Here is a 26,226-nt window from a genome sequence, read left to right as displayed (position 1 = left end):
TCTGATGTAATATTTAGAATGTTTGTCAAAGATCCAACAGTAAACTGAGAGAGGCAGCATGAGGACAGCACAGGTGATGTCCTGGGTTTCTTGAGTCTCTGCGTGCCTGGCTGTGGCTTGAGTGGGTAGCTTTTTTTATCTCTGAGTTGGACACTGAGGAGATCAGATAGGTATCAGAAGAATTTCACCTTTGATTAATTCAATTAAGGCATCTTGTAGGATCATCTGGTAGATTTCTTCTGCCCTTGCAATAGCAAAGTATATTTGTTCCCTTATTTCCTCACTGGTGTGAGAGAAGAGAGGCTTCCAGTTCTGCCAGATGTGGAGAAGGATTGAGTGTGTGTGGTTATGCTATAGAAAGTGCAAAATGAAGACTTGTCTTCTTTGCCTGCAAGTTTGTGCTGAAGCAACAATTAAGCTCTGAGATTTAATGGCTTAATTTTATTTGGACATAGTTGCCTTACTTGTTGTCTCTTCTGGTTATTTTTGTAATGTCTCCTGTGGACTATTTGTACTTTGGGCTGAAAGAGAATGTAGGAAAGCAGTTTATTCACAGGCTCTTCAGATGCATTTGAAGTACCATCAGGTAGTTTTCAAGTGGTTATGCTTAGTCCATTGAATAAAATTCCCTCAGATTTTTTTTTTTTCTGAACCTCTCCCTGTGTAAAATCTGAAGAACTTATATGAAATATTCAACTTATACCTTCACAAAGAGTCACAATAATGGACAAGCAAAATGAAACTCATAGTACCTTTTAGCCTTTCATTTAAAAGGCTTTTGTAATGGATTTAAAATTTTTAATTCTGGCTACATGGTGTAAGGTATAACAACATCTATTTATTTTGCTGTCATTGTTCTTCTTTAGCATTGTTATAGATAAATGCTAGGATCTGTCCACCTTTCTTTGCTTTTAGTCTAGTAAACCTGATTTCAAGTTATAAAGTATTCTAACTTTTTACACTGCTCTGTGTTCTTGGGGAGATGTGAACTAACTGTGTAGTTGTAACAAACTGGGCCAAACTATTCTCATAGAAGCATGGAATGGTTTTGAAGGAACCTTAAAGATCATCTAATTCACTGCTGTGGACAGGGACACTTTCTCCTAGACCAGGTTGCTGAAAGTCCCATCCAGCCTGGCTGTGAACACTTCCAGGGTCCACAAACTGGGCAACAGTGTCTCCTCATCCTTACAGTATTTATTCCTATTATCTAATCTAAACTGACCAAATTTCAGTTTAAAGCCATTCTCCCTTGTCATGTCATTTCAGACCCTTGTAAAAAGTCCCTCTCCAGTTCATTTATACCCCATTTAGGTCCTGGAAGGTGCTGAAAAGTCTTTCCAGAGCTTTCTCTTCTCCAGGCTGAACAACTCCAGCTCTCTCAGCCTGTCTACAAAGGAGAGGTGCCCTCTGATCATCTTTGTGGCTTTCCTCTGGACTTGCTCCAGCAAGTACATGTCCTTTTTATTTTGAAGGCCCTAGACCAGAATGCAGTACTCGATATTATGAATATATGATGCAAGATTGCAAAAAGATTAAATTCTGTGAAGGGTAAGTGTGAGCATCTTAAAAAGGTCAGAGCAGAGTCATGTCTTTATAGCCCTGTGTTTGTAAAACTGCTTAAAAAAGCATAGGTGCTAAACTTAATTATTTTTTCTCACATCTGATTTTAATGCGGCATTAAAAATCTTTCATAATTTTAATTCTATTTCCTATGTAATTTTCCACTTTATTTCTGTTGTGCTTTGACCCCAGCTGGCAACTAAGCCCCATGCAGCCACTTTCTCACTGCCCCCACAGTGGGCTGGGGGAGAGAATCAGAAGGGTAGAAGTGAAAAAACTTATGGGTTGAGATACTCAGTTTCATCAGGAAAGTAAAAGCTTAGGTAATCGGACAGGAATCTCTGTTTCTATTTAAAATATATGATGTTTTTGGGGAGTTTCCACAATATAAGTAATATATGGAGTCACATTAGCTGAGAGTTTGCATAGTGAATGTTGTAGATTAAGGAAAGGATGATGCATTCCATGAGGAGTAGACGTTCTCAGCTGCTGTTTGGAGTCTTCATTAAATTACTGGAGATGGTATGCCTTCCTAATGTTATGCACTCAATTTTAAAACTGTTTGAGGCACGATCCAACAAAAGGAACATAACGTATTAGTAGCTCATTAAAATTCAAATTGTCCTTAATTCATAGCCTGTGTGTCATACCCCTCATGGTTTTATTCTGCTTCTAATGTTGCATAATTTGGTTGAAGCTAATGCTTTATTTTAAATTCTATAGTACTCCTTTCTGGGGTAATTTGTTTTCAAATGAAAGACAAAAAGAATTCTTAATTTAAATGTTTGTTAATAGAATAAAACATGAGGTTTGCTCGGAAGGCTAATGTCTAATCATGGGCATCAAGTGTTCTATTTTATTTGTCTTATGTTCAGCAGCAATATATTCCTGAGGGGTGGAAGGAGGTACCGGTGTTTTCAAAATTAAAACCAGGATGTTTTATTTGTATGCATTCATTGCAATTTGCACACATATAGCTAAAAGGTGTATATATAAAAGGGCAGGTAAAAGGAATATTAAAAACCAGGTCTCATATTTCCAACCTTTCATTTGTCTTGCCTGCATCAATGAATCTTTCCAGAATAATTCCATACTGAATTATATCCAATACTTGGCATTCAAAAATACCAAGCCAGTTTTTTTATGAGACCACCCCTATGTTACGCCTGGCAGCCTTTTTTATACATTGATAAGCAAGTGTTGTGGGTTAAACCCAGCCAGCAACCGGGTGCCAGTGTAGGGTCACTCCTAAACTGTTACCCCAGGAAGGGCTGATCTCTGGGGGTGAGAATAGATATGCTTCATTATGGCAAGGTGGAGATTCACCTTCTGCAGGGCAGAGCAGGAGGAATGCCTTGCAGTGGGGAGGGGAGTCCCCAGAAAATTCCTATAAGCCTTCCTGTTAGTGCTAAAAAGTTCTCCCTTAATGATAGATCTCAAATGTTTTGATATAGTCATACTTCAGACAGTGTAATGCTGTATAAATATTGTAGTCCCTGATCACTTGGCTGATGTTTATACCAGTTCATTGATTTGAGCTCAGTAAAATAAAATCTTCTGTAAAACCATGATAAAAGGCAAGGCTGAAGATGAGAGATTTCATACTACAACAGTAGATTCTGTGGCTATCCCAACATGATATTCCTGCTGAATGACACATTGTTACTGCTTTTTATAGAGAACTGCTAACAGGCTTCTCTCGACTTTTTTACAAATATTCTTCCAAAAAGTAGAGGAGCAATTGGTGGATTTGTATTACTGTTGTAGCTGAAGGTCTAAAATCGGAGACTTTTTTTCTGGTCTAGGAAGCAGTGCAGCAGAAGGAATAAAACATTTTGGGTTTAAAGTAGCAAAGTAGACTGAACAAGTGACAAACATGGGAATAAAATTATTTGGCTTATGATTGAATTTTTCATCTGAAATTCATAGTCTTTTTGTGAAAAGCTATTTTATTTTTCAAGGGATACCAAAGAAATAGCTTTTTCAGTTGGCATGCTTTGCAAGCTTTTGGGTTTTTTTACATGTGAAATAAATCAGGATAACATAGGGATATATGGAAGCTTTTCATAAAGATTTTATAATGTTCAGTTCAGTGTGAGGAATAATTAAATTGGAATAGTTGTATAATAAGTAGGTATAATGTTGAAGGAAGATAGTGCTGGATCTGACTGCTTCAATTCTCAGAAATGATTTCACAGAAGCCCTTCCAGGTATTTCTTCATTTGCACCTGGGTTTACTGATCCTTTCTGAGATATCTGTGCATGCTGGGCTTTTGTCACCACCTCAGAGCTGAAATGATGGTTTGCTGTGAGAGCTGCTCTGAGAAGAGCTCTGGCTTAAAGAGTTATCCAGCAAATAAAATATTGATGTAGGAAGCCTAGTTCTGGCTGATATTCCTGGTGTCACTATTTGGCATGGTATTGGATGCTGACACCGAGATCCTGTTGTATTGGCAGGCTGTTCCTTAAGCACTGCTTCTGTGTATTTAGGGTAGAGGACATGCACTCTGTGCTTCTCAAGCCCGTGGACAGTGCTGCTGTTAGGATGATAGTCCTGAATACTTGTTAATGTATTTTTGTGGTGTTTCAGGTTACATTACAGTGAACTGACTCAACAACTTGAGTAAAAGTTTTTTTGTTGGAATGGAGCTCCATTGAATATATTTCTTTTTCCACCTCAGTGTTTTCCTTTTGTTTGAAATCTGCATATATCTCTTAAATTTTGATTCTTAAAGGATTAATAACATCAAATCTTACATAAGTATCTGTTCTTTTTAAATGTGCAGGAGGAGCAAATCTGTGCAGAGAACACTTACATTTGTGTGGTTATTTTTTTAGAGCAGAATTGGAATTTTTTCAGAGTTGTAATCAGTACTTTGTGTACAGTGTATTTATTTTTCTAGAAGACAATGAAAACAATTTGTTTTAAAACAACATTGCAGAATGTAAAAATTTTAGCTGCATGTGGGGTTACTTGAAGTGTATGTCATAGTTTACATAAATGCCCTATATATGCTGTTAGGAGAGCTAAACCTATGCTTATGATTTTCCAGGCTAACTTTGGAAAGTGAATATAAATCACTTTTAATTTGATGAACTTTATAGCACTTTGAGCATGTATAAAATGTGCACTGTGTGCTCCTTTGTCACACTCTGCATAAAATTGATATATCAGGGATGTTCGTAGCGATACTCAAGAGAGAAACCTCAGATTCACAGCTCTAACTGAAGGCTTGACCTTTACAAATACCTGCTCTTATTTGGTTTGTAGGTGTAAAACGAAGGTGTATGCAGACAACCTTCCCACGACAAGCGTTGTCATTGTGTTTCACAATGAGGCCTGGAGCACGCTGCTGCGGACCGTGCACAGCGTGATAAACCGCTCCCCGCGGCACATGCTGGAAGAGATCGTCCTCGTCGATGATGCCAGTGAAAGAGGTAAGGGTACTTAACTTGCTCTTAACTCTTTCTATTTCGAAAACCGAACCTGACCTGGTGTGGGCTTAGTCCTCCTTAGCAAAACACAGCACCTGGAGCAGGGGAAGGCAGAGGGAGCAATGCTCATTTGGAAATACAGATGGATCATTCTGCACTGACAGCTGGTGTAACTTCATCTGTCTGGTTACTTTTCTGTTGTCAGCATGGACTTTGTGTTTGCTAGGGGGTTTATTCTATTACAGCTTAAGTGTTTTGCATTTAGAATTTTAGTATTTTCATACAGCTTGAGGGCATTTAATACCTGAATCACCTGGTAATAATAGCAAAGGCAACTCTGTTGCACACATTTAAATTTACTATCCATTAGGCTTGGTGTTCAGAGGGATCAATTTTGGTTATTCAGTTCACGGGAAATTAAAATTCAGGTTCTGTGCTGCAAGAGGTTCCATTTCTTACTAAATAGTGCTCCAGATGAAAACTCTACAGAATGAAACTTGCCATGCATAATAAGCAAAACTTGAAGCTGAGGGTTTTTTTTTAATTTAATATTATTTAGATTTTAATATTCATAATATTTAAAAATTAGAATTAAAAATAATATTCTATATAACACTTAACATTTAATTTTGGTTAAAAATTGACATTTGGCTTGCTTTTTGCTTAATATTTCTTGATGGTATGGGTTATGAAGTACTTTTCTTCCTTGTGTTGGTGAATGGATGTGAGAGGGTAGTACAAGTTTATTAAATAAAACATGCCTATATTTTTATATTGATCCAACCTTTTTTTTCCCTCTATTTTTTAAAAAGTTTTCTATTTGAACCAATATCAAGTAGGCCACTAGAGAAGAAGTCTTGACGCTCACCAGTTGTTAGGCTGTTGCTTGTATCAGAAGGAATACATGGAAATGTGTCAGACATAGAAGGGTTTTGCAGCATGCTGACATCTCAGCCTGTTGCTTCTCATTCCAGTGATGCAAAATTCATGTTTTGCTGCCTATGGTAGTTCCAGCTTCAGAGTAAGATGTCCGACTGTTGTCCAGATTACAAGATCTGCCCGAGATCTGTGTGTGTGAAGACAGGAGCTGGATTTGCCCCAAGTAGCCCTATGATACATGAGTTACAGCGGCTAATGGGAGGTTTTAGGATAGTTGGGAACCTACCATGGTTAACAGGAGCTTGTGTAGCTGAAGAGCATTAGAAGTTGATTTTTGCTCTACCACTAAGGTGGTAACAAATACACTGAGCTGCTCCTTCAGGCTGTGTGTGTATGCCTGATGCCTGGTATGTTAGCTGGCCTGTCCCACGCTGTGTAGGTATGGGGCACAGCTGCCTGTGCAGTAGCCAAGGACAAATCCCATCAGCCAGCTGTGCTCTCACCGCTCTGCTTTCCTAAGGAAGCACAGCACACACACTCGGATTGTGTTTGCACTTGTCTCTGCTCTTTTCCTCTCTTGGGCACTCCCACTTGCTTTTGCTTTTTCTTTTTTTTTTCACTAACTCTAAGTGCTTCAACTAATTCCAGTGCAATTTGGAAGAAAGAACAGAAGCATTAAATACAATTACATTCCGGCAGTAGAGGAGAAATGCCTATGCAAGGTGCCACAGAAACGTGTTCCAGATTAAATGAGACATGATCAACTTTTGCTTTTACAAAGGCATGACATAAAATCTTTGCTTTTTGCACTTGTGGGTAATTTGTAATTATACTCCTTGATTCGTTGTAGTGTTTTAACCTTTATGTAAAAATTCTACATTTTATTTATCAAAACAGTTCTTGGCACTAATTTAATCAGTGTGAATTATTATTTGTGACAGGTCAGCTTTCAGTATGACCTAGAAATAAAGAGCAAGCTAATATTAGGATATGTAGACATCATATTACTTATGTTTTGCCTCCTCAATTTATGTTTTAGAAAAAAATCAATTTTAACCTAGCAATGCTATGTCCTCACTATGAATCATAGAATTATAGTCCACTTAAAAAAGCATGTGGTTTTCTCTAGATAAATTTTCTGTTTCTGGCTTTGGTAATAAAAACAATTTAACTTAATTCCAGGCTGAAAGATAGAGCATTTCATACTTTCTTTGTTGGTGTTACAGAACCTGTTCCAGTATTTCTTTTTGAAGCCTGTGATCTTCATTTCAGATCACTTAGGCATCTTTGTTGTTATTTTCAACAATTACTGAGAGGGTTTTTTTTTTTGTTCTGTTTTCCAAGAACTTGTTATGGTTCCATCAAGCATGCTTTTACATTAAACAAAACAGAAGGGTATGTTGCCTGAAGATGTGAAGGGTTTGTGTTTGCTACTTAAGCATTCTGTTTGTGTTGAATTAAAGCAGCATACTTTTCCAGAAAAAGACAATATTCAGCCTGAGTATTGTATATTGAATTCTAACATCAGAGTAATTTTAATTGGGATAAAGTAAGCATTCAGTCTGGCTGAAGCACACTTTGTACCTGCTACTGTCATGCTCTTAAAAGAATGAATTTGCATAATAGCGTGCATTTATTTACACTCAAAAGAAAAGCATTGGAGGAACAAGACATGTCTGTAACGTTGTTCTCTAGTTACTCACAGAACTGCGATCAGAACTGGAACTTTAGTTTTCAAGTATTGATCTTTGGTAACTAGTTTCGAAAGAGTTAACAGGAGAAATCAAGATTAGCTGGTATCTCAAACTAGGTCAGCACCCAATAGCCAAGTGTGGTAGGCAGATTGCATCAGGATAGACCACATCCACAGAACTTAGCTACAGAGATACAGGTCAAAGCAATGTGACTGCAACTAAACCCTGCCAATACTTACAAAAATTTCCATACTTCTTAAAAAAACATTTTTGCATGCTTATAAAAATTATAGACTTGTGTTTTATTGTAGTTTAATAAAAAAAAAAGGGGTTGAAAACTAATTTTTCATTTATAGTCATGTAAGTGTGATTTGCTAATAGAATTGGTGAGGTATTTTTCAACTAATGCACCTAATTTACTTGAACTGAATATATTTGCTCTTTTGGCTTCCTTAGTTCTGCTACTTCCACAGAAGATGCGTCAGTCCTAGGTAAAACTATGCATCCTTTTGACAGAGAAAAGGCTTGAAAATAATATCTACCACAAAGAGTTATAGTTATACCTAAAAAACTACATGAATACGTATTGTTCCAAAATAGAAGTATTGTGGAGATGTTTTTTTTAAAAATATTATCAAACCTTACTCTGTTGGAAGTGTATGAAGCAATGCTGAAAAATGAGCTCTAATCCTGGGTCACTTATAAGCAGTTGACTCTGTATTGCATTAAACTTCTCATTGCAGTGTTCAATATAGAATTTAGTATGACCAATAGGTTTGTATAAAAAATAATCTCCATGCCTTTATCATGATGTTTCTTGTAGACCAAAATGTATTACATTCATTAAAAGATTATTCAAATTTTTTTTTTTTTCTTTAAGAGAAAAAAAAATAGGTCTTCCCTTATAAGAAGCTATTAGTAATTTCTGGATGAATGACTAATCAAAAAATCTAGATTCTTGCTACTTGAACAAAGGGAGCAATTTGTAAGGTATGTGCACTGCTCTTAGTGAGCGTGTTCTGGAGGGAAAATAGCTGCTTAGATTTGAGCATTTTACCCTAACTGCTGGTAGCAGAGGAACTTCGGAAATCTTGATGCCTGAATTATTTACTATGCTTTTATAGGGATGAGATATCAAGCTTTATCTTTTCTGCATACTTTGCTGAAGCTCTAGTGATATTTTAAGGACACAGTTACTGGAGGTCTGTCACAATGGTTTGTTTCTGGGAATAGTCCCTTCTGAAGTTTTGAACCAAGGTGATAGTTCATAAGAATGTTCTTATGGACATGGTTAAACATAGGAGAAGGACTTTTCTTAACCTTTTCCCCTCCGTAGTGAAAACACTACACACATCTCTGATTCTTTCTTAGAGAAAATAAAGTTAAAAAACTTGATAAATTGAAATTTTAAATACTTTACTGGAAAAATATAGGTAGGACTCAAGATTTTCATATGCAATACATCGAACATGACTTTCTGTAATGTAAGTTTGTGTTTTATGCAAGTCCTTGATTGCCTGCAGTTGTATTATTGCAATATTTCTCTCCCCCTACCAGAATTTTACTATTCTGCTAATGTAACTGCTTTCAAGAACCAATGTCACAGCCCGTATTCATTCATTTAAGTTTAAAATTGATGGAACTTCTTTAAAAGCTTATCAGTACTACACCTGAAATGTGCAGAGAAACATGTTGATTTGTGACTTGCTCATCAGATGGTGAGCATAGAGAGAAATGCTGTGCACTCTCTCTGTGTATATCATGTATACATTAAAGCTATAAACATTGCCATGATACTAGTTCTTTTAAAGTAGTGGCTTTGGAAAGCTACACTGTAAAGAGATGAGACTATATTTGCTACAGACTGAGTCATCATTTCTGTGCTCAACCCCAAAAGCCTTGAAAAATGTTCAGATATGTACACTTGGTTTGCACTAAAGAACATGTATTAATTTGAGTCTCTGTTCATATGCAAAATGAGAATTAGCTTGCTTTGAGTTTCTCTGGAGACAAATATTTAGATGTGTCAAACTCTTATGTACTTTTAGTACAGTTTAGCTTTCAAGACATGTCAGAACTTATTTCTGTGGGTTTTTGTGGCAGTCCAACAATGCACAGAAAAAATGAGAAGGCAATTAGAACTCATTCATCTGGAAAAGTGGTAAGGAATGGTAATCACCTTCTAGTCAGCCCTGCCTCTTGAGGTTTACAAAATAGTGCTGAGCTTCCCATCACCCCTCCAGTGTCACACTTATTTTTGTATGAGGTGCTTTCTACCCTATGTGAAATTCTACCACAGGCCATGCACTGTTGTAGTGCAACTTTCAACTCCCTTGTGCTTTGAGTGTACAGTCTAATATTCCATAGCTGTGCAATAGGACGATTTTTCCTTTCTTGCACATTTAGAAACTGCGAGTTATTGCAGAAGTCTGTTTCTGTGACTGTCCATTGCATTCTTCCTCAATTCTTTGTTCTTCCTTTGCCATCAATCATCACAAACAACTCTTTGCAGTGCAAGGAATTTTGAGTCTCTGGGTGTATGGTAATTCACTGTTATATTTTAAATAACTTATTCTTCATAATTCATGCTACGTTGAGATTTGTTGGTGTTACAGATTCTCATTTATGTATAGCTTATTGTCTTTTTTTTTTGGGTGTTATAATCTAATAGAAAAAATATTAGCCAGAAAACCCTAGAGAAAGCACAATTGAAAAATCAGTTTGATTGTGTTTTAAACTTCTCACAAAGAAATTATCTCTAAGTTGCATTACTGTAGGAGGCAGTTCATTATATTTAGCTAGTCAAACCATTTCTGTATTTCTTTGGTAGAGAGCTGTTATGTCCAAGAGCACTTATGCATGTTTTTGAAAATAAGTATCACATCTTCTCCACCGTAAAGACTTGCAAATACCATCTAGGTTTTGTGTAAGCATTCTACCCTCTCTTATTTTGGTGTTTTCCATTATGAAGAAATAAAGAGGAGGAAGAATTTCCTGTGCTATCAAGTGAAACACTGGGGAGATGGGGAAAGGAGTATTATGAACTGTAGAGTAAGCTAGCTGAGAAAGTAGAAAAAGGATGGACAAGAACTGGGGAAATGTGTCTTAATTCAAGTCTCTTCATTAAAAAAAAAAAAAAAAGCTGAACTATGTAACTAAGAGTTTTGACTGTTTTGATCATTCTTTACAGACTTCTTGAAAAGACCACTGGAGAGTTATGTGAAAAAACTAAAAGTACCTGTTCATGTGATTCGAATGGAACAGCGTTCTGGATTGATTAGAGCAAGATTAAAGGGGGCTGCTGCTTCTAAAGGCCAGGTCATCACCTTCTTAGATGCTCATTGTGAATGTACAGTAGGCTGGCTTGAACCTCTGCTGGCAAGGATCAAAGCTGACAGGTAATTATCCATCTATTCACCCATGTTGGGTTTTTTCAGTTATTAAGAATTTTTCCAAGTATTACAAAATAGCCTACAAGCAAATATCTACTTTCTGAAGAGCTGAATAAATTCTCAGTGGTGTAAGGATAAAAGGCTAATTTAGTTAAACTTTTAAAAGTAAAACTCTGTTTCAAGTGAAGCCCATATGGGGATGCATGGAATAATGTGTTAAATAGCGGGAGCAATGAATGAAATTGAGGAAATGGAGATCTTCAGTCTGCAGCTTGCCCTATTCCTTCAAGAATTTGGGAAGATATTCTTGAGAAAGAAATCAAGCCCTGATCTCATGTAGCACCAACATCATGAACAAGAACTATTTTCAGGCTCTCGTTGTCATTTCTTTATTACATAATGGTTTTGATTGTGGAAATCTGAGCTGTGTCTTGGTCTTCTGGGATGTGTTTTCTAAAGTTAGAATAATTACTAGATCAGGTTGATCTACACTTAGAGGTGTGTTGGGGACGAAAGTGAGAGAATTGTCTGCTTTATAAAATATTCATGCATCTGAGCAGTAGTTGTGCACTAGTCTGCCAGTAGACAGCATATTAAATAGAATAAAATATGGTGCTAAAGATCCCTAGCTTTTTTATTGTTATAGATAAAAGTCACACTTAAAATGTGATGTTACAGAATATAGTGTTACATGATGAATAAGCTACAAATAATGAAGAATCTTTGTTCAGTACTGTGCAAAGACAAAGTAAACTTTGTTATCATTAATAAGGTTTTGTGAGACTACAATACATACACTGTTACAATTTGTACAAATGTCTCTACTTAAGTCCTTTGAATTCAGTTGCAAGCAACCTCTGAATCGTTTTACAGAGCTTCCCATGAGAGGAAGCCTGCTTTGAGCATGGTTACTTAAGTGTCTTTAAGATGATTAGAATTGGTTTCTCTGAATATATGTATTAATAATGCCAGTACAGTGGGCAACAAGGCCACTTTGTGTCAACTGTGATGCAGTAGTTGTACATTGTTAACAATTACTATCATCTCTTAGTCCTGAGTGTGTATAAAAATACATACCCAGAGTTAATATCCTAATTTTAATTTCAAAACACACAAGTTACTTTGACCACTCAGCTAGAAACAAGAGCCTCTTGTTTTATATCTAATCACTCTGTAGCAATGAGAAAGCTGGGATCATTATTTCTGTCTGCAGAAGGATGAATATGTATTACTAATAATAATGCAAATATGATTTTAAAAAAATCTGGCATTGCCAAAATTGTATCAGATTTACAATTAGAAAGACAGAATTTGAGTATGTTTCCTGTTAATAATTTATTGAGTAATGTTGTTAAGGAATGTTATAAAAATTTCAACTGTATGTGTTAAAAAAAACAAAACTAAAAAACCCCCAAACATATTTTTAACCTTTTGATTAATAGATTTTATTGATTTAAAATTTAATAATTTTGCTTCTTTCATTTTCCTAGGAGGACAGTAGTGTGTCCCATCATTGATGTTATCAGTGATGACACCTTTGAATATATGGCAGGTTCTGACATGACCTATGGTGGATTCAACTGGAAGCTGAATTTTCGTTGGTATCCTGTTCCTCAGAGAGAGATGGATAGACGGAAAGGAGACCGAACCCTCCCTGTTAGGTAATGGGAAATTATTAAATTGGTTAAAATCTTTATGTGATATTTGCTTTTTGTGATAAGCATGGAGGTAAGTGCTTAAGGTTGTTAGGTACTTTGTGAAACATTGTAGCATCTTTTTTGTCTGGTTGAAGGAGCAGCATAAAAGTTCTTGCATGGATTGGTTGTTGGTAACTTTGGTAGCAATAAAGGAATCAATCAGTCTGTCACTTTGGAAATATTTTTCAGTTCTATGTAATTGCTGCAGAATTACTAGTTTTCAGAAAGCCCTTCTGATGCACAAGTTTTTAACAAAGCTTCTTTTATTTTTTTTTAATTGAACCTTATTTTTATCTTTTATTACAACAAAGTAAACTGTGTTTTGTAAATATGCATTGATTTTTGGTATATGCATGTGTATCTATATTTGTATATGTCCATTTATATGCAAACTTTAAGTCTTAAAAGGGGGAATGGAAGGTGAATTTATACTTGGATGGCATGTAGGTTTATGAGAAAGGTGATGAGCAAGATAGCTTATGTGTAATATGTACCTTTTAACAATTGCAAGTGTACATTTTCTGTCCTTTTCTGAAAATTTGGCATTATTTACTTGCAGTAAAGCTCAGGATCTGGCCTTTGCTGGTTTTTGTTTGTTTTTAGTTTAAGAAATTAAGAGGTCTTCTCATGATATGGGTAATTGTAGTTCCCTGTTTCCTTTTAGCAGGGACATGTAAGTTTTTAGTTAGCTTGTGATTTAGCTTGTATTTTGTGTGTCATTCAGAAAAAGCCTTAAACATTTCAGAAAAATAGCTAGTGATATAAAATCATTTATACTTAAAGTGTAAATAATTTAACTACAAAGTTATATTATTGGCCTAACATGTAATTTACTTATTGTATATTTGTTGTATAAAAAAGCTGAAATTTGGGAGATGTTTCTGAAGCTCTGAGAAACTACTAGCAGACTTTTATTTTTTGTACCAAAAAGGAATCTCTAAGGAAGATCTGGATGTAACCCTGACTGTACAATTTTCTTGTATGACACAATAAAAGTGAAAGCAAGAAAGCTGCTTAATGGCCTCCCAAAACTGTTTCAAGAACAGCTGCCTGAAGTATAATTTTCCTGTGTGAAACTGGTTTCTATTTTATGAGTTACAAGCATTGGAGGCAGAAGTCTTTCCCAGGAATGACAGCAGCTTTCTAGGGACTGTTTCTCTATCCAGACACCAGTTTGAAGTGAGAAAATAAGGAGAACTGCCACTACCTAATTCCATCTCTGGAAAAATTTGAGCTATCAAGTACACCAGCAGTGACAGAGTTTGAAGCGAAGCTTACTGCGAAGGAATATGTTAGGAACTTGGGAAATAAACAGCTATTATGTCAGTGTAAGTGTGAAATGTATCTAAGTCTGATTTTATAGTGACCTATGTGACTTTTTTTCCTCCTCCCAGGACACCTACAATGGCAGGAGGCCTTTTTTCAATAGACAGAGATTACTTTCAGGAAATTGGAACATATGATGCTGGAATGGATATTTGGGGTGGAGAAAACTTAGAAATTTCCTTCAGGGTAGGTAAAACTCTTCAATGCTTTATTAATCATTAATTTATTAATCAGGACAGTGCATCTGGAGTTCTGTAAAACACAGATCTGTCACCTGCACCAATGTCCTCTTCTGTTGCAGCTGGCCCTTCCCTTCCCTGCTAAGTTCCTCCAGCAGAGATACACAAAATCTGTATCTGTCAGTAACAAGTACATGATGAATTGTTGGTAGAGCTTTGCGATTAAAAGATTAAGATGGTTATTCTGAAGAATGAGTGTCTTAAAAGGAATTCAGGTAGAAAAGCTGTTGGGGGAGCATCAGTTAAGGGTGATATCAACTGTCCTGGCATTATTTAATGTGTCAATGAAGTATGAGCACCTCTGTTACAAGCCCTCTTTTCTTGCTCTTTTCCAACTTCATGATTTCATGTGTTCATTTGGTTGTGGACCTAACCAGTGTTATTCTCATTTTTGTTCCTACTAAATAGAAACATTTCCTTTCATTTTACTTGTCAGCAAAAAGTACATAGGTGGGATTCTCCTAAGTGCTACAGCTTTCTGAATCTGCCATTTCTCAAGGTCCAGGATAATGCTGAAAGTATTTTCAGAGACTTGGGAAGTGCATGGGTACTTTTACATGGAGAGTCTGTTTCATAATGGACTGTTTTAGACACCTGTTAGTTCCTGTGATTCATGTAAGCCTTTTCCTTCCTTTGTGGTCATCTTGCCCTGTTCTTTAAAGTAATCTCTGGCTGATGTGGTATTGTTCTGGGGGCTGAATACTTTCATATTCTAAATTGCTTGCTCTTGTGAGCATCTATAGCTGTTGAGCAGGAAAAAACATGCAGTTCTCTTCCATGCAGTATGCATTTGTTCTAGACATCAGCTAAAGTTGTTTCCCCACCTTGAACAGAAGCAAGTGATTAATGTTTTGGAACTTTTTTTAACAACTTGTAACTATGCAATAATTGTTCTATCGCTTCCAGATCTGGCAGTGTGGTGGCACTTTGGAAATTGTAACTTGTTCACATGTTGGGCATGTGTTCAGAAAAGCAACACCATACACTTTCCCAGGAGGTACAGGGCAGATTATCAACAAAAATAACAGGCGGCTCGCAGAAGTCTGGATGGATGAATTCAAAAACTTTTTCTACATTATTTCCCCAGGTGAGCAGGTCTTTGGTTATGAGAAATACTTATTAAGAATTAAAATGTTGCTACTACTGGGAAATAACATATTTATATAAGAATGTTATTGCTTTGAAGTTTGTTAAGACGGAACTCAAGGTGTACAAAAGGTAAGGTCTTAATTGAAAAATAATTTTGTTAGCCAGAGATGTACCCTGAAGGGGTTTTTGTTTTGTTGGTTTTTAACATGAATATGGTTTATGAATGAGCTTCCTGTGCAATAGAATTGAAGCTCGGTGGAACATCAAAAAGCTCAGCTGTAGTGCTGAAAATTAGCCATCCAAAATCATAGCATAATGTGCCGAATTTTGGGCTCTGGCTTCCATATTGTAAGCATTCCGTGCTGAATACATCAGAAGTGATTTAAGTGAAACCTGGAAGTAGGAGTGGCAAAAGTGAATATCTTCTGTATAGAATTTGTACTTCACTATCTAGAGTATACAGGCAAGTTGCCAATATAATTGACTGATGATATTTATGATTTTTTTAATGTGGATGTTAGCAAAACAAGAGGATATAAAATATGAGAGAAAATTTCCTATGAACCCAAATTTTCTGAAAAAAAATCAGGAGAAGAAAAGCCTGGGAAATAGTGAATTTTAACTTTCAATTACAGGTTATTTTTATTGTTATATAAAAGGACAAACTTCAGGTAGCAACAGCCAACATTTCTAAATACTTGAGACATTAGACTGTGTGTACCAAGTGGTAGTTTTATATGCCACATCTGTTTTTCCAAAGAAATTCCTTTAAAACTAGTATTTGCTTATGACCTGCTTATTAAATCTACATTACTATTGACATTTAAAGGCTGTAATACAATGTAATATGAGTCTGAACAGTGTCAAATTTTAGATTATAGGTTTTGCAGATGCTTGTAAGAGCAACTGACAATGTGGATTTACAGTGGTTTTGTCTTAAAAGAATGCTTTACTCAAATGAGACTGTGTAAGACTTAATTAAAAAAAAGTCTTGCTGCTATTCAAAGCTCTTTAGGTGAATTCAGAAGCTAACAGCTTATTGTTATTGCTCTGTTATGTAATTAATACAGCATTATGAATTCAAACATGAACATATGTAAATATTCAGAAAAGTTATATATAAATAGGTGGTCTTTTTTGGTAAAGGTTGCCCTTATGTGTCCATGTCAAGCTAGATTTTAAAAGGTACAAAGTTGCAGGAAGACCTAATTATAAAACAGAACCAAATTATTTTAAAAATGTAAATTACTGATAAACCATGATAGGGCTCTGTTACTTTATATATAACCTCTGTATTCCTTCCATTTTGTGTGGTAAGTGTAAATTACAAAAGGAGTTACACTCTTTGAATTTTGTAGTATTGGGTTTTTTTGATGTGACTTTCATAGCATTTTCATGGTATTACAGAATATGCATGCATTCTCCAAAGATAGTAAAAATTCTGAAATGGTGAAAGTACATTAAGCAATTATCTGTAACTGCGCTGTATATTTTCTTTTCTTTCAAAAGATGCTTGTTTGCATAATTTGTATGCCAACAGCCTGAGTGATTGTTGGATAGGGATGTGCTGTAGCCAAGCTGCTCTTAGAGCATCTGCACCTGCCGCCTGTCACACGCTCTTGTTTGTGTCCCCATGACCATATTGACTGTGCACTGAAGTTCGATGCCAGAAATTTCAAATGTCTCAAGAATAGAATATTATTGTATCTGAATAAGTTGGGTTATTCTGAAATTGATTTGTTGCCTGGGGCTGTGAGGAGAATGCCCAGTAATGTGGATCTTTCTTTAGCTCTGATGAAAACCTGTTGTTCAGAGAATGAACACACTAATGTGCTCAGAGCCACTCATACCTCTCAACCCACCAAGTCCATCTAAGTTGTCAGAGCCAGTAGGTATTAACTAACAAGGATTACTATTACGGGAAGTTCACAAACACCTTATTCTTGTAATTCTGGTATGTCCAATCTTAGCGGAGTGTTGCAGACTGATTTTACCCATTGACGACAAATAGCATCAGTACGGGTTTCAAAAATCTCTTGTGGGCATTACTTGTTTAGGAACTCAGTGAATCTCTCCTAGCTCGGCTCACTTAGCTTTTCCAGATATCCTTCTAATATAAAAATTTTAATGAATAGTTTTTACAGAATGCTGGTGTTGTTCAGGCAGAACACTGTGTGCAGCCTGTGTAACTGTTTGCTAGTACAAAAGTGTACTTTCAGTATTACTGTGAAACTGTCACATGTCCTTGCAAGGAGCGAGGTGAGGATTTTTGAGCTGATGCTGGTTTGCAAGCTTTGGGTGCAGATGAATGAGGAAAACAAGCAATCCTCTGTGCACCCAGGATTTTTCTCACTAGTTGATGTGGATGCAAAAAATAGGATTTTGAAGGAGATAATATACTGACAAGCATCACTGATCCTAGCTAACAAGACATTTGTTTCCTCCTTTATATTTTGTTTTCTGTTCCCCTAAGATAGTGAATCACAGAGGGATTCATCCAGGAAAGCAAATGTAAGATTCTCAGGTAGCTTTCCCACTTCATGTAATCTGTGTTGTTTGGGAAAAAAAGTCTTGCTGCTTGAATGATAGGAACTCAAGAGACTTTTTCTCTATTGATGTAATGTTGTTACATGGAAAGCTGCCCTCTTGAAAAGTAAGCCTGTAATCCTTTCCTTCTTTTATAAGTAGAGCCCAGTAGAAACTGCTACTTGTCTTGTTTTAAGCTTGTGTGCATTTTAGAAGCCATCCCTCTGCTTAGGAGCGGCTAGGTACAGATGGAGGATGGGCAGGAACTCGTTGCAGCTGCTGCTCAGCCAGAACCAAACCTGTCCCTTTGCAGGCAGCAGCTCTTCTCCCCAGCAGTGCAGGCACTGGCTGCAGGCCTTCCTCATTAGCTGGTAGCTTTCCTCACAGTCATGTGTTACACCAGGGCCCTGTTTCCCAGACCATTTTCTCTTCGGCTTTCAGAAAACAAATCCAGCATGTGAATAATCTGTTTCCTGGCTCCAGTCGTTCTTTCTGTGGACTCTGCTACTTCTTCATTTCCAGTGCTAGTCATTCATCACTTTCTCCAGGCTAAAAGATTAGGACTGCATAGTGCAGGATGAGAGGCTGATGGTGATGCCTGTCAGGGGAGTGCCTTACTTTTCATGGCAGGTGTGCTGGTATGGCAGGTAGTAATAAGGGCTTCACCTCCCCTCACTTGCTGATCCTTCATCTGCATCAGCTGCTTCCATGACTTGCTGGATTTGTCAGGGTTATTTCTCCTGGGGGCTGGATCCCCAGGGTTAAGTTGGGATGTGTGTCAGCACAGGAGGTACAGCAGGAATCTGAAGGTGAGTGAGGGAAAGCGGTCCCATTGGCAGCAGCAGCTGCAAAGCTTTTGGCTAGTCAGCTTTGCCCCAAAGGGTATATTCTGAGATATGTTTTGCGATACACCCAGAAGGTGTTTTGGCCTGGGACTAAGAGGGCAGGAAGAAAGCCTGAAAAGACAGCAGTGTGGAATTACCTAAGCAGGAGTCATCTAGACAGAGACGGGTGTGTTACCCTGAAAACTGGAGCCACAGGCCTTGCATCTAATCACTGCATGCCCTGGTCTCTAGCCAGGCACAGAAAGTCAAGGTTCAGTATGTAGAGACTGGAAATGGAAAACATCTATGGTTGATACGAGGGACAGAGGAGGAACTGAGTCCACAGCTGAGAGTGTAGCTAAGCCTGTGCTTAAAGTACATACTAAATGTTTCCATGTGGTTTTGTGTTCAGCTACTAGTCCCTATTAGCGTTAATTGGGAATGCAAAGAATGTCCCTATTCAAATTAATTTTTAATTCTTATTGCTTATGGAATTTCATAATAATAAATAAAAACAAGTTATATTATTTTTATTAGAAGATGAGATATATATTTTACATATATATGTTTGGATGAAATAGTTTTTGTACTCTACTTTTGAAAATGACTAATTTATAATCATGATGATAACAACATGCTATTTTTTTTTCAAGGGACTTTAGCATAAATATATTGCCATACATTATTTAAGTTGGGCAAGGAAATCTTCAGCTCTTGAAATTTTGAGGATGGCACAACTGCTGCAAGATGGCTGGTGCTGGTGTAGCTGGATGATTTCAAGAAGATATTTTTTGCATTGCCAGTATTTATATTTTGAGTATGTCTTTAAGCACGTGTGTGGAAAAAAATGCATGTGATTGTCCCACAGTTAACAGCAAGCTGTGTGACAAATAGAGTCACCAGGGAGGCACAAACTTTTAAATGTAATTAGGGTTGGGGTCAGGGAGGTTGAGGAAAAATACAGTTATGGTCAAATAAAGACAATAGTAGCAAGGTTTTTTAAATACTATTTCTGATTTGTGTGATGAGGATGCTTCATCCCTGAAAATGTTCAAGGTCAGGTTAGATGCATCTTTGAGCAGCCTGGTATAGAGAAAGGTGTCTGCCCATAGCAGAGGGGTTGGAATGAGATGATCCTCAAGTCCCTTACAACCCAAACCATTCGGTTCAGTGGTTATGTGATTCTTTCCTAATTATTTTTTTTTAATGGACCAAAGGTTTGAAAAAACAAGTGGACACGACTGTCTTCCTCACAATGCACATATCTTTTGAATCTGGCAAAATTGTCTCCTCAGAGGAAATGTGGTCTAGTTTATGTTTTGCAGTTTGGTTTTTATTTTGTTTTTCAGCTGAGCCTTTGAAAAAATGTCCAAAACCCCTAGAAGCTTATATGTCTGTACCGTTGTCTACACAACTTTGTACTGTTGTGTACACATAAAATTTGGAGGAAATAATTATTTAAACCTGTACCTAATTTTTGGTATGCTCTATACTTTGCTGCAGTTTTCCTTGCTTTCTTCCATTCTTTTTTCCACCCTCCCCCAAAAGAAATTCCCCATGAGTAGCACTGCACTGGATAGGAATACTCAATCTGGCTTAGAGGAATAGCGATAAGGCACCAGAAGTCTTGGAAACAGAATAATTCAGCCTTACTAGAGGACACCCCTAAGGCAACTCTACTCTTCAGTCCATCTGCTAACCTGCTGCTGACTGTAATCTTTGTGTACGGTTTGGTGAAGACCTGCAATCAGAGAGGATTTTTAAAAACTTTCTGAATAAAAATGGTTTAATGGAATGTAGTGTAACAGGGAAAAATCAGCTGGCACTTCGTGTGTGTGGTGACATTTAAAGCTACTTTAAGAAACAGCTTTCTTATATGCTATTAAATCTCACTTTATGTTTAATTATTTACGGATGTGACTTTAATTCTTATTGCCACTCAGTGATGTGACAAAACCTTAGCAGCGCTGTTTTTGGGAGGTCAGTGTAGCAACCTGAGTATGTTTTGAGTGTTGTAAGGTTGTTGCAAGAGTGGCATGGTAGCTGTTTCATCCATCAGCTGCTTTTTCATCACTGAAAAATGAAGAATCCAGTGCTAAGCTGCGGACAGAACCTTTCTGTTCTTGCATTAGCTTTTGAGAAAGTGTTGCTTTTCTTGTAGAGCAAATATTTGCTGTCATGAAGATAGAGCAGCATTCTGTGGCTGAGTTGTTCTGTTGTTTTTTGTTTTTGTTTTTTGTTGTTTTTTTTTTAATTTGTCTTTTATTTCTTGGTTTGAGGGCTTCTTTTGTGACTTGAAAGCCCAGACAGAAGTTTTCTGGGATTTTATAGAAAAATTATTTCCTTTGCTTTCATTCCCTTACCAGTATAGCTTTCCAAAATATTTATTAAAATAAAATATTTTAAAACAAACAAACAACAAAAAGAAAATAAAAAACCCACCTAAAAATCCGGCTAACATTTTTTTCTTTTTTCTTTCTGGAATATTGAAATTGTGTCTTTCATTGACATTTACAAACAGCTAAAGTTTGATCCAATTATCTGTCTCAATTGAGTAGAAAGACACCATCTGCTGGCAAGTCCATTTAATACACAGTATGCCAGCTTAGAAAGGTCTCAAACTCTTTCCGAGGTCAAGAATTTTAGAGGTAACTTGCAGTCCTTCAAGTGGAGAGATTTCTGGAAAACGTGTGCAGCTAGAGACCTGTAGGAGATCTGTAGTGTGGTAACCAGCTGAGCCATATTTTACTGTCTGATAGAGAAATATAGATTGCTGGGGCCAGTTTTTGTTCTTTTTTTTTTTTGTTTGGGTTTTTCAGTAGTGTACTACATTTGACTTGTGTGATATGGAGTGTGGTGTCGGAAATAGACAAAAGACATGATGCTTGAGAAGTAAAAATTACCCTACTACTACTATATTATTATTATTATTATTATTATTATTATTATTATTATTGAAATATTAATTACCATAATTCTGAATTCGAGTGAAGCAAAAATGTCTAGAGCTCATGCATACTATTCTCAACCCATCTGCAAATGGGACTTGCACAAATTAATTTTCAGAGGAAATTAAAGCAACCAGAAAGGAGTGGGCAGATACAGGAAGAAGGAGCACTTTGATAGACGAGGAGCAAAGGCATAAAAAAAGCAAGCAAACTACCACAAAAAATGATAACAGTCATAATGGTGAACATACTTCCTGCAAATGCTACATTTATATTGAACAAATGCTGAATTATTTAAGGTTTAATGTTCTGTATGAAGGCGGCTTTCTGCCTGTTTCTTTGTGCAGTTAGATAGATGATGAAGAGTCCAGCAGGTGGTACCTGGCTTACAGAAATAAATTTAATTGGAATTCTGCTTACTCCACAGAGGGAGACTGCTGTATTATGCTGCATAGATACATACTCCAGTTACCACTGGGGATAGAATGGCATTAGTGACTAAAAAGGTTTCAGCCTTTCTCCTCTATTAACTTAGTAAGCAACTACCTCCAAATTGTTCCACAAACCACAGGTAAGAAATTGTCATGCACAGCCCAGATGTAGCAATTCTATCTGTTGTGAAAAAAGAAGACACAGGTCTTGACAGACATATTTTCTCTGAGTATAAACAACATAGTGCTATTTAAGCAAAAACCCCTTAGCATAGAGGTGACTTTTTAAAGAAAAAGCCTTTCATGGAAGTAGTAAATTGTACTAATGGGTTTCTTATGAAGTGGAATTAAATGTTTTTTATTGTCAGAAATTGAATACAGCTTCCTTTTTTTTTTCAGGAGTTACTAAAGTTGATTATGGGGACATATCATCACGACTTGGGCTAAGGCGCAAGCTCCAGTGCAAGCCTTTCTCCTGGTACCTGGAGAATGTTTATCCTGATTCCCAAATTCCACGCCATTACTTTTCTCTGGGAGAGGTAGGATTTTATCTTTCATGTTTGTCTTCAGTATGTAAAGTACATTGCACGGTAAGTTGTGTTTTGAAGCAAGCTGTCTCCAGCAAAGTTCAAGTATCTTGCACCTGTTTCTGTCACATGTAGAATGACAAATCTGGCTTCTCAGTGAGGCAGACAACTGGACTTTGGTGTACAGTACTGTAATTTGAATGTTTTCCTTTGTTCTACTACAGTACAAAATGTAATATAAATGGCTTTAGAAGTATTACTTCAGAAATATAGTTGTGCATAATTTTCTGTATAACGTTCTCTACATAGAGTACAAGTGAAGTTTTGCTTGGAGCTGTACTAGGTCAAACAAGGTCTTTGCCTAAAAGCTGTTCTGAACTTTACCCCTAGAACCCTCACCAGTGACCAGCAAAATCTAGTGACCCCTAAGCCTTGCTGGGCATTTCTCTTTTTTCTTTAACGTTTTTAACTGTAGAAATAGTACAGATGATGCTCTCCTAAATAAGTAGGCACTCTCTCCTCTACAAGTCTTGTTGAACTAAATATCAAGCTTTCTACAGAGTGATTTTGTACTGTTGATTTTAAAAGAAAGTTTTAGCAGAACTAGCTTCTTCATGACTACAAAGAGACTTGATATTCCTGCCTGCTTACTATATAGTGATATAGAGATTCATACTTTTGAAGGTTTTGGCCTGCACACTCAACTGAGTTCATGCTGTTGTAGCTGAGTCTTTGAGCAAAAAGTGGAAAAGCGAGGTGGAAGAATCTCCCAAAGAAAGCAAAGAAACAATCATGGTTCTGTAAGCTGTTTGAGAGTTTGAGTTTTGGAGAGTGATCCCTCACTGCTAATATGGATAATTTATTTCACATAGCCTCTGGTTATGGTGTATAGAGAGAACTGGTGCCACTATGGTGGCAACATGGTTTGATATGGACCTAATTATCTTCTGAAAATATCAGCCTTTGGTGATGTGCTCTTCTTCCCTCCTAGATAAGAAATGTGGAGACAAATCAATGTCTGGATAACATGGCAAGAAAAGAAAATGAGAAAGTTGGAATCTTTAACTGCCATGGAATGGGTGGCAATCAGGTGACAATTTTTTTAAAGGAATTTTCTTAATTTATTGAATTATTTGAGACACTGCTGCACTTTGGGACAATTCTTGGATGTTTTCAGTAGTTATCTTCAAAATATACTTAGGAAACCCTCATTAAAGAAAGTACCTGTAAGAGGAAATGCATGAGAAGATTTGGTGGTGATTTCTGTTTGTATGTTTCTCAGGTCTGATTGCAATACATTTTATATCAACTTTAAAGTCAAAAACAAAATCATGGGAGGAAAATAATGCTATCAGCTAGATTTCATCTCCTATAGATTCTTCTTGAATGCATTCTGGTTAGAACTACTGATGGGCATTGTTGCTTTAAAAAAAAAACAACATAAACATGCCTGTGCCTGAAATATATTTTTAATCTATCTTTTTTCTGGGTGTCAGATTTGGGATTTATTTTTCATCTGTTTTTCTGTTCTACTTCTTAATGATTCTTGATTGTTTTCACATAAACAGAGATTACCTTTGTTTAAGGATTCTCCTGTTCCTTCACAGCAAGCAATCTTCAATTAAAAAAGTCTATTTTGACTGAACAGTTTGTGATTGTGTTTATACTTTTTCCCACCCAAAAAAAAGGAAATTTAAAATATCTTCCCAAGAGTTGCTATTATGAAGGGAACAGAAAAAAAAAAGAAAAAAAATAGTGGAAATAAATGAAATAATGCACAAATGTTCCCCTTTCCCTTCACTCCAGGAATTTTTTGGTTGAAGCATTTCTTTCTCAGTTCCTCTCATTCTTTTTCTGTTTAGGTTTTCTCATATACTGCCAACAAAGAAATTCGAACAGATGATTTGTGTTTAGATGTATCCAAACTTAACGGCCCAGTAACAATGCTCAAGTGCCACCATCTAAAAGGAAATCAGCTTTGGGAATATGATCCAGTGGTAAGTCTTCTAATGACTTTTGACTGTAGAATGAGACATCTTTGGCTTTTACATGAGCCTACAGAGCAACATATTCCAGTGTGGGACCACTATTGGACAGACAGAACAGGATTATGTTCCCTCTGTTACTAATTCACTGTGTAGTCACACAGTGGACATCTGTGTTGATTTAATTACCTGGTGAGTTTTGGGGGAGCTTTTGGAAGAACATTTTGCATGTGCCTTGGGACCCTCTGGAGAAATATTGTCTGACAATGTAGTGTTTTGTTAGATCAGATCAGAAACAGAGAAGTATTCCAGGTATATATTGGACCAATAAAAGATAAGTGTAATGATGTGATAAATTTAGCACTTGGTGTCTTGTCTTGCATAAAGTTAAAAGGAAATAGTTGTCTAATTAAAAAATAAGCATTGCAAACTTATAAAGACAATTTTACATTTCTAATCTTATTATGTCTAAGGAATAGATGCTTAAAACACCTTTATTTCAATCATGCTCTTTCTCCTACATAATGTAATGTTCAAATTTACTTTGAAGTTCATTTGTTGAACTGACAGATTCTAGAAATCATTGTTGATTGATCAATTCATCATTAATTTGATTTGCAAGCTCTAGAAATGATTTTGTGATTGAGTAATGCAATCAGCAACTCTGACTTCATGGATAGTTAGAAAAAAAATAATTCTCAAGCTTGTTAATTTAAAATCCGTTATAAAAAAAGAAAGTTGTGAGACAATTTGTAGATGAAGAATCTTGCCAGTATATGCAATGACTATTTTAAAAAAGAACTTTCAGGTATTTGGCTACTAAAAAGTAATTTCGCTTATTAAAAAGCAAGGTGGGGGTTATTTCGGACTAAATGCACTTGCTATGGACTTCAGTAGCTGAGGTATTAACAAAGCCTGCAATCTTTTAGACCAAGAGCAATTACGTGTGAATGATGATTTTGTGATTAGGATAGCAGTCAATGTGGAAGACAGTGGATCTCTGCTAGGATTTCTGCATGTTGCTGGCAGCTGTTGATAGGACACTGAAAAAAGCTGAAGGCTTGCCAGATTAAATTAGTCTTGGGAACCATTTGTTCTTGTTTTTAATGTCGTTAGTTTACCTGACTTAAGCAAATAATATAAATAATATTACCACCTACAGTGATTTACCAAAGAGCAAGTGCTTTTCATTAGGTTTCTATCTTACCAGTGATAAGAAAAAAAAAAAATGCATCTTTAGACTCGTAATCGCAATAATCTGGCTTGCTGTGATTGTCAACGACTCCCCCTCTGCTGATCTTTAGCCATAAATTTGGTTATATGTGTTTTTTCTCTTTATTTTTTTCAGTATAAAATCTAGGCATAATCTTCAGAGCATAGTTGAAAGCTGGCTAATAAAGCACAAAAAAAGTTATAGGATGCTTAAAAAGAATTCCTGCCCACATTGTTGAGTGATTTTTTTTCCTGTGGTTTTTTTTTTCTTTCTTTCTGCCTCCATTCAACTCCTTCCTTCATTCTTCAGCACCTCTATGAGTGCAGGAGATTGATGTGCTCAGGTTTTTGAATTTGATTTTTTTTTATTATTGCCTTTTGCTGCTTGTGCACATAAGACCATGACTCTTCAGTCATTGCCTGGCTGAGCTGCTGAATGAGAGAAGAAATACAGTAGTA

The 26,226-nt window shown here is 36.5% G+C and overlaps 1 protein-coding gene across 2 annotated transcripts in view; it reads left to right on the top strand.

The window, feature by feature from the left end:
* The window catches only part of GALNT1 (polypeptide N-acetylgalactosaminyltransferase 1), an 86,593-nt gene that overhangs the window by 58,048 nt on the left and 2,319 nt on the right, over positions 1-26,226 (top strand). For both annotated transcript variants that reach the window (XM_058830912.1, XM_058830911.1), the window contains exons 5-12: positions 4,835-5,001; positions 10,762-10,969; positions 12,454-12,624; positions 14,055-14,172; positions 15,132-15,312; positions 22,443-22,582; positions 23,562-23,660; positions 24,433-24,567. In XM_058830912.1, the coding sequence (XP_058686895.1) occupies positions 4,835-5,001; positions 10,762-10,969; positions 12,454-12,624; positions 14,055-14,172; positions 15,132-15,312; positions 22,443-22,582; positions 23,562-23,660; positions 24,433-24,567 (1,219 nt within the window). The remainder of the gene's footprint in view (positions 1-4,834; positions 5,002-10,761; positions 10,970-12,453; positions 12,625-14,054; positions 14,173-15,131; positions 15,313-22,442; positions 22,583-23,561; positions 23,661-24,432; positions 24,568-26,226) is intronic.

The sequence above is a fragment of the Poecile atricapillus genome, chromosome 2 (genome assembly GCF_030490865.1).
Source record: "Poecile atricapillus isolate bPoeAtr1 chromosome 2, bPoeAtr1.hap1, whole genome shotgun sequence".
Taxonomy (NCBI): domain Eukaryota; kingdom Metazoa; phylum Chordata; class Aves; order Passeriformes; family Paridae; genus Poecile; species Poecile atricapillus.
The sequence above is the reverse complement of the archived record's forward strand: the minus strand, read 5'-3'. Positions and strand labels throughout refer to the sequence as shown.